The sequence below is a fragment of the Protopterus annectens genome, chromosome 13.part0 (genome assembly GCF_019279795.1).
Source record: "Protopterus annectens isolate FY-2018-M chromosome 13.part0, PAN1.0, whole genome shotgun sequence".
NCBI classification, from domain to species: domain Eukaryota; kingdom Metazoa; phylum Chordata; order Ceratodontiformes; family Protopteridae; genus Protopterus; species Protopterus annectens.
The window spans coordinates 783,400,153-783,409,112 of NC_056747.1; the positions used below are offsets into that span (position 1 = coordinate 783,400,153).

General features: G+C 43.9%; 1 protein-coding gene across 2 annotated transcripts in view; it reads left to right on the forward strand.

The window, feature by feature from the left end:
* LOC122787663 (DNA topoisomerase 2-alpha-like) overlaps positions 1-8,960 on the forward strand; it is a 1,447,528-nt gene that overhangs the window by 172,542 nt on the left and 1,266,026 nt on the right. For both annotated transcript variants that reach the window (XM_044054499.1, XM_044054498.1), the window contains exon 9: positions 1,936-2,037. In XM_044054499.1, coding sequence (XP_043910434.1) covers positions 1,936-2,037 — 102 coding nt within the window. The remainder of the gene's footprint in view (positions 1-1,935; positions 2,038-8,960) is intronic.

Consider the following 8,960-nt stretch of genomic DNA (forward strand, 5'->3'; position numbering starts at 1 on the left):
CCTCCTGAAAATCGGGAAGGACAAACCAAAAATCTTGCTAGTGACTCCCTACTGGCCAGGGCAGCACTGGTTCCCCCTACTACACAATTTAGCCAAGGGCAATCACTGCAGGTTACCCCACAAGGTGGACCTTCTGACACAAGACAAAGGAACTCTTCTACACCCACACTTGCAAATGCTATCCCTGTCTCTGTGTGTGATAAATTACTAACCCCCCATTCAGATGCCACTACTCTGATGACATGCTGTTAGTCCTGTGGGAGGCCAGGAAGCCCACTACTAGAAAATCATAACTTGCTAAATGGGAAAAATTGACTGGGCTGACACTCCCCCTAGTCCTCCTAAACGTGTCCACTTTTAAAGGGTGGACTTTACTATTCAGTGAAAGTGCACCTCTGCGTTAATCAGCCTGCTTACCTCCTGGAGCCTCCCTTGTTAACCAGGCTACATGTGAAACTTTTCCTTAAAGGGGTCTTGCACATCAGACCACCTAAGAAGCCTGTCCCTCTTCCATCTGACCTGAATTTCCAGGAAAAACTCACCCAGCTCCCCTTTGAACCGGCCAATGCAGCTGCTTTACAGTTTTCTCCTTGGAAAACAGTACTGTTAGTGGCTATTACCTCTGCTATAAGGGTTCCCGAGCTACAAGCCTTAATGACATGCTCATCTTATACCATTTTTCATAGAGACAGGGTCAGACTGAGAACTAGCCCCTCCATGCCCAAGGTTCTGACTTATCTTTAAATCAATCCATTCACCTACTCAGTTTTTTCCCCTATCCCAATAACCAAGGAGAGAGGATACTCCACTACCTAGATGTCCACAGGCAACTGAGATTTTACCTGGACAAGACTAAAGACATTAGAAAATCCAAACTACTTAGTATCTTTTAACCCCAGAGCATTGGGCAAGGCAGTCTGTTTCTGCTACGCGGACCACGGGGAAAAAAAAACTCCAGATGGGGTTAAGGCACACTCCACAAGAGCAGTGGCCACTTCCAAGGCCTTCCAAAAAGGCATGGACACAGCTTCCATTATGGAAGCAGCTACATGGTCCACTATCCACACTTTCACCAAACATTACATATTGTACCAAATCTCCAAAGCATGTGCAGGATTTGCCAGGGCAATCCTACAAGGCTTTGTGAAATGGTCTTCTGCATCCGCCACGCTTTCATCAAACTAATCTGTGGTGTTCTCTACCACACCAAGAATACTGCAACATAGGAATAGGACATTTAGAATAGTGTAAAATCTTGCCATTATAGATGTTCTCTTCCATGTTGGAGTATTCCTTCCCACCCACCATTTCCCCCTCCCAGACTCAACCAGTCTAACTGTTCCCTGATGCGCGCCTCCATTACAAGAGACCCAGTGCCTTTAACATGTCACCTTTGGCAACCTGTCCTGTTGTGCCATCTACTTTACCTGCTTGGCTTCAAGTTCTGAGGATTGTCTGTGCAGATGTCACGTTTAAGGTCCCCTGGTTTATGGCCCTACGTGTGACGTCCCATGCAGCTGCAACAGCCAAGGTGAAGCTTTTGTATAGGAGCAGACGTATGAGTCGCCTGAAGGCAGGAAAACCCACACCAGGAATTCTGCAACATGGAAGAGGACATCTATGGTTATGGTAAGATTTTACAACTATTCTTTTTGGCGAATGGGTTCTACATAAAACTTAACCTCCTTGAAGTGTGCTGTAGAGGAACTCTATCTTCCCTTGGCTTTCCTTAATGTGATTGTCTCAGATTAATTTTCTGCATGTTTTTTTCAGCTTTCAGTTTATGAAACTGCTTCTTAAACATAAGCATTGGTAATGTAGCTTTTTTTTGAGAAGTTTCAAATCTTGACTGATTTTAACTGAAAAATTAAAATGAGATGTTGGAGTTTATACTTGTGTGCAGTCTTCTATTTTAATATGTATATTTATCTTTAGGGTGGTAGACATGTTGACTACATAAGCGATCAGATAGTCAACAAGTTAATTGATGTTGTGAAGAAAAAGAATAAGAATGGTGTGACTGTTAAGCCTTTCCAGGTAAGTTTTTTTTTTTTTTATTTTTTTTTCACCTTGTTCATGTAATTGCTTGGTTGTGAGTGAAAGTGGGCATACTTTTTCCCCCCATTTTTAGTAGTACTTTATACAGTCTGGTATATTTTAATAACCAGTCTCTAATGGTGGTCTGTACAAAACTGGGGAGAGTTCATGGTTGTAAAATAGTGATGAAAATAACCACTTACTACATGTTTAGATTTTTCAGCCTTGTTTTTTATGTCTATTTTACTTACCTTTTGGGAATTTATGGGTGGCCAGTATTTGAGCGTCAACTTTCCTTTGTCCAAACTTGGATATGTGGGGAAAAATTAATGCACACTCCGTGCTCTGCAATGATGTGGTACTATACACAGGTTTGTACAGAGTTTGCATCTTGAGTGTTAAAAGGAGGACCTGAATAGCTGACAGCAGTATATCTGGAAGCCTTTTTGGTCTTGGAGTTGCTCCTGATATTGCATTGCTCCCCCTTTTTCTTTTAGCTTAGGTTTGACCTCTGAATTCTGTCCTCACTCTCAATACACCAGACTTTCTACTTTTTCCCCATCTTTCTTGATCTAGTTTGCTGTATATTGAGTAGCATAGTTTGGCTACACCCAGCTTGAGAGTCTAGCATTTCAGTCATTTTTGGGCAGATAGTTACTGTAATTTGCCTTTGTTTGCATCAAGGATAGCAACGAGGGCTAGAGTATGTTCTTAGTGTTTCACTGTTGCAGTCACTACATTTGGGTAATCTGCTGGCAGGTTGCCCTCGGTCGGCCTGAATTCCAAAGTCTTGGGTCGTGCGTCGGTTGCTGTCTTTTCTTTGATGTCAGATCGTCAGGGGTATAAAACATGCAGCAGACTCCATTTTCTTTAGTCTTTCTTGCCGTGCGGTGCCCAAAGCAGAAGCATTTCACAAGTGCTGGTCGGCCGAAGAACCGAAGTCTTCACTAAAGCCAAGTACCCTGTTGGGGAAACTTTTTTTTTTTCTTGCTTTTTACCGATGTCAGAAAAAGTTAATTGTATTACTTGTGGAAAGCAAATACCTCACAAGGATTTTCATTTATACTGTATTCCTTGCCTATGCCCTGATCACAACATGCCTGGCTGTCGGCTTTGTGCTAGATTTAACCAATGCACTATTAAACGTCTGTATATTTTTGCATCAAAGTATTTTGGAAACTAATTTAACTACCTAGAAATGTCTTCAGATAGTAATCAGACTACCGGAGTACATAAAAAAAACGCAAAGAAAAGGACAGGGAAAGGCAATCAAGATCCAAAGACAGACTAAGCTAAGCCAGTCGCCTGTTCGCCGGTACTCTAAGGGGCTTTCGCAGCCCCTGATACCTGCTAACTTCGAGTCGCAGGCCTCTACCGACACCCATGTGGAGTCTGGCATGCAGCAAGATACTCAAGGTATTGGACCGGGATATATCTCCCTCTGATGGGTCCGGAGCTGCTGAGCAGGCGCCTGCTTCTGATGGTGTATTCAGACCTCAACATTTGTATATCAAACCGAAGGCTGCAAAACCAAAGACAAAAGCAAATTCTAAAACTAAACTGACGTATGCGCCACGTGCACAGGCCTCTATGCCTAAAAAAACAGATGATCAAAAGACCTTAATACCTTGATCAGGGGTACCCATTCCCCTCCTAAGAGGCCTAGGCAAGGCACTGATTATGAATCTTCAGATCAGGTTTTTATTTCTTCGGATTCCTCTTCTGATCAGGAATTATCTATACCTCCCTATGAGGATTCTGATGCTGAGGAGTCTATTCCATCTGCATTGCCTCCTGAGGATTATTCATTTGGAGAAACTTTGCATACTTTGAGGGGGCATTTTCACTGGGAGAGTCAAGACTTCTCAGAATCTAAAAAGACGCTCGGGGATTTCCTTCCTCAGCACAGGCCTTTAGCCATTCCCCCTGTTTTAGACATTGTGGATGTGTTTTCAGAGTGAAGCTTGACCCCTGATCTTTACTTCCGGCTCCCAGTAAGCCTGACAGATATTACAGGGTCCCTGACTCGCATTAATTTTTATTTAGAAACCCTGCTGCTGATCCTGAAACTATTTCACAGGGTTTAAAGGGAGTTGAGGCCTCAACAGCAAAAAATCCTACCACCCTCTGACAGATTCAAGGGCACTGGACAGATGCAGGAAAGCTTATATATCTGCAGCCTTGGCAATCGGGGCCTTAAACTGTCAATTTCATATGCTTAAAAAGTGCCAACAAGTTATGGGATTGCTGAAACAAAATGATTACAGAACGCGAAGAAAATAAAGAATTGCAGGAATTAGTGCATGCAGTTGAACAAGTTGTAAAGAATACTTTGCAATGTGGTTTTGATTCCGTGGAGGCCTCTTGCGGGGCCGCAGTTACTGGATCTGTGATTAGGAGGCATGCCTGGTTAAAGGAGCAAAATTTGCCTGATCATGTTAAAGCAAAATTGCAAGATGCACCTTTTATAGCATAATTCTCTGTTTGGTATTAAGGCAGAAGAGGTTTTAAAGAAAATGGAAGATAAAGCTAAGTCTATGCAAACCGTTAAAGACTTACAAGTGCAGCCACCAAGATTCAGTAGACACTGGCCTACAAAAAAACTGGTCCTTTCCGGTGTCAGACATGAAAGGGGCAAATCCAGATGGCCCTAAGGGTTCCAGATACCAGGCGCAAGATTCATACAGGTCAAAGCAATGGGGTGCTTCCACTCCTCTAAATCTGGAGGAGATGAAGCGCAAACCTACAGAAAGCAATTCCAATGACTTCCTCTTCCTACACAAAACACTTATCTTTTGGCAGCACCCATAGGGGAAAACTTTTAACAGCACCCATAGGGGAAAACTAGCATTTAACCCAGGACAAGTTGGGTTCTAAACATCTTATGACAGAGATACAAATTTCATTTCCACACTCTGCCAATGGCAAATGGTTGGCCAGATCTGCCAAAAAATCAATGGGCAGAGGCACAAACGGGTTACGTCCCTCATGGACAGTACCAGAACAGGAAAAAGGAAAAGGTTTTTACTCTACTGTTCTTGGTACCCAGAAAGGACGAGGCCTGGCGGCCATTACTGGATTTATCTATTTTGAACACATACCTGGACATTCCAAAATTCAAAATGCTGGCTTTGCAGCAGATTCTGCCCATGCTGGGCACGAATGCTTGGCTGGTGACTTTAGACCTAAGAGGCATAACTGCATGTCCCAATAAAACAATAGTACAGAAGATACCTCAGATTCAAGGCTGGCTTAATGCATTACCAGTTCTCTGCACTGCCCTTTTGCTTATCTACTGCGCCCAGCGTCTTTACAAAGTGCCTGGCACCAGTAATTGCATTTTGCAGACAAAATATACAGAGATATCCTTACTTGGACAAGACTAGCAGAGATCAAGAACACTCTTCTTCGACACCAGGCGTTTGTGAAAAGGCTTCTAACATGCCTAGGGTACACAGTCAACTGGTACCCTCTCAAAAGATAACATTCCTGGGTGCAAGCTTGAATAAAACTGCCCAGATGGCTTGCCTCACACCAGACTAACAAAGGCAACTGACTAACTTGAAACTGATGGCATCCAAAACCTCTTCTGCAAGACAAATTCTGCAGGCTCTGGGCTTCATGGTGGTTCCATCTACTGGAGTTCACAAGCGTCGCAAGGATAAAGACAGGCCTCTGAGGTCCAAATCTGATAGCGCACATATGGAGCCAGCTTCAGGTTCGGCCATCAGTGAGGTGCTTTTGCAGCCCCTGTAGTCTGCCATTTCAGAACAGACTGCCGAAACGGACTCTCATGAGGAGCCAGCCAGGCCTTTAAATCTCTGTTGCAGGACCTTCGGACAATGCTCTTTCGGTTGGGTCCGGAGCCACTGTGCAGGTACCGGCTTCCGAAGGGGTTTTCAGGCCTACTCAGCTTCAAGTAAAGAAAGGCAAAGCCAAAGACGAAGGCAAAGACTCCTAAATCAAAGACTTCAACACAGGCCTCTTCTGAACCGGCTCCCAAGTCACAGAAACAGTTACTCAAGATGGCGGAGGATTTACTTACAATGATTAGGGGTTCTCATCCCCCTCCAGACAAAAGGCCAAGGCAGGATGTTTATTATGATTCCTCTGATCAGGCTTCTGTTTCCTCAGTTTCTTCTGATCAGGAATATTCTTTCCTTCCTTATGAGGATTCTGATGCGGAAGAATCTATTCCTTCAGCTTCTCCTCCTGAGGATTTTTCTTTTGGGGAAACTCTGCATGAAATGAGGGAGCATTTCCACTGGGAGGGACAGGAGTATTCAGAATCCAAGAAAAGACTGAGGGATTTTCTTCCCCAACATAGACCCCCTGGCTATTCCTCCTGTTTTGGATATTGTGGATGATGCCTTTTCGGAGGCTAATTTAACCCCTGATTCTTTTCCTCCTGCTCCTGTTAAGCCTGATAGGTACTACAGGGTTCCTGATTCCCATCAGTTTTTATGCAAGAATCCTACTGCTGACCCTGAAACAATTTCTCAGGGTCCTAAGGGAGTTAAGGCTACTACTGCCAAAAATCCTTTTCCTACTGAAAAGGATTCTCGAGCCATGGAAAGATGGGGCAAAAAGGTGTACACTTCTGCTACTTTGTCCATTAGAGCTTTAAACTGTCAGTTTCATATGCTTAAATATCGGCAATTTCTCTTATCTGTCTTAAAACAAAAATTTACTTCCATTTCTGCCTGTGCAGAGGATAAGGAATTACATGACTTATTGCATGCCACTGAACAAGTTGGGAAGCCTGTTTTACACTGGATTTGATGCCTTGGAGGCTTCTTGTAGGGCTGCGGCCTCTGGCACAGTCATTAGAAGACATGCATGGCTAAAGGAACAAAATTTACCTGAACAAGTAAAGGCTAAATTATTGGATGCTCCTGTTCAGCATAATGTTTTGTTTGGATCTAAAGCTGAAGAGGTGATTAAAAAGATGGAGGATAAGGCGAAATCCATGCAAACAGTTAAAGATTTCTTATAAGTACAACGTCCTAGATTTAGCAGGAATTGGCCATCAAAAAACTGGTCCTTTCCCTCTTTAGACAGGCCTCAAAGGGGTAGATATAGACGCTCCAGAGGGAGGCCTCAAACACAGGCTGCTTATAGACCAAGGCAGTGGACTGCTTCTACCCCTAGGGGAGGAGAAGACAGACCACAGTCTCAAAGGAAACAAACTGAATGACTCCTTCTGTTGGGCTGCAGGAGCATCTTGCCTGGAAGCCCCTCTCGGAGGAAAACTCTTTTTTACCAAAATTGGACTCAAATAACCCAAGACAAATGGGTTTTGGATGTGATTTTTAAGAGGTTACAAATTCCGTTTTCATACTTTGCCAAGGCCAAGCGGATGGCCAGACCTTCCAAAACATCAATGGACTGAGGCCTTAAACCAGGTGGAAGCTCTCTTGGCTATGAATGCCATAGAACTGGTACCTCTCTTAGAGATGGGAAAAGGGTTTTACTCGAGGCTTTTTCTAGTCCCAAGAAAGCAAAATTCATGGAGACCCATTCTGGATCTGTCTGTCTTGAACACCTTTCTAGAAATTCCAAAATTCAAGATGCTTACTCTACAGCAGTTACTCCCAATGCTGTCCAAAGATGCATGGATGGTGACTGGGTTTAAAGGAGGCATATTTACACATTCCCATCAGGCAGGATCGCAGAAAATACCTCAGGTTCAAGGCCGGATCAAGGCACTTTCAATTCTCTGCGCTGCCCTTTGGATTATCTACTGCGCCCAGGGTCTTCACCAAATGCCTGGCTCCAGTAGTAGCTTACTGCAGACTCGAGGGAATTCAAATATACCCTTATCTGGACGATTGTCTAATTCAGGCAGACAGCAAGGATGTCTTACTCCAGCATCTAGACTTTGTACAAAGCCTCCTCAAATTCCTGGGATTCTCTGTAAACAGTCAAATTTGACACCATCACAAGAGAACTTTTCTGGGTGCTCTTCTAAACACTACAACCCAGATGGCTTTTCTGACATCCGAAAAACAATTGCAGCTGGCATCAGCTTTCAAAGCCTTGGCAACTCTAACCCATCTTTCTGCAAGGAAATTCCTGCAGGCTTTGGGTTACATGGCCTCCTGTATCCTTCTCGTACCATATGCAAGACTACATGAGGGAAATACAGTGGTACCTAAAAAAGTGTATGGTCTCAGCATTACCACGGTTTGGACATACTGATTCCTGTCCTTCCTTGCCTTCAAAAGGAATTTTAGGTGGTCCAGGGCATGTGCTCTAAACAAAGGGAAGCCTTTCAGTCTACCTCCTGCCTCCGATTCTAACCACGGACGCCTCTGATTATGCTTGGGGAGCCCATTTTCAGGGCAATTGTCTGCAGGTCCTTTGGACAAAGGATCAGAAGCACCTGCATATCAACTTAAAGGAAATGTTAGCCGTTCAGAAAGCTCTATTGGCCTTCAGGAATCTCATACAGCCAGGACAGCTACTAATACGGACAGACAACATCACAGTTACATGGTACATAAACAAGCAAGGGGGATCTCATTCCTATCCCCTTTGCAGACTAGCCATGGATTTATGGAACACAGCTCTATCTTGCAATCTGGATCTTCAAGCTCTGTTTCTACCAGGAAAACAAAACTTACTGGCAGACTGTTTGAGCAGAAACCTTTCGGATCCGCACGAGTGGATGCTGGACACCAAAATATTCAGGATGATAACAGCAGTATGGGGATGTCCTCACAGATCTCTTTGCATCCCATCTAAATAATCAGCTGCAGAATTTTTGCACCAGGACATTCCACAGAGAGGCTTGGAAAGTGGGATGCTCTGTCATTCAGTTGGAGGAACCTCTCGGGATATGCCTTTCCACCTCTAGCTCTTCTTCCACGAGTTTTATTGAAGATAAAACAGGACAAACCCAAGATGATAATCTTGTTGGC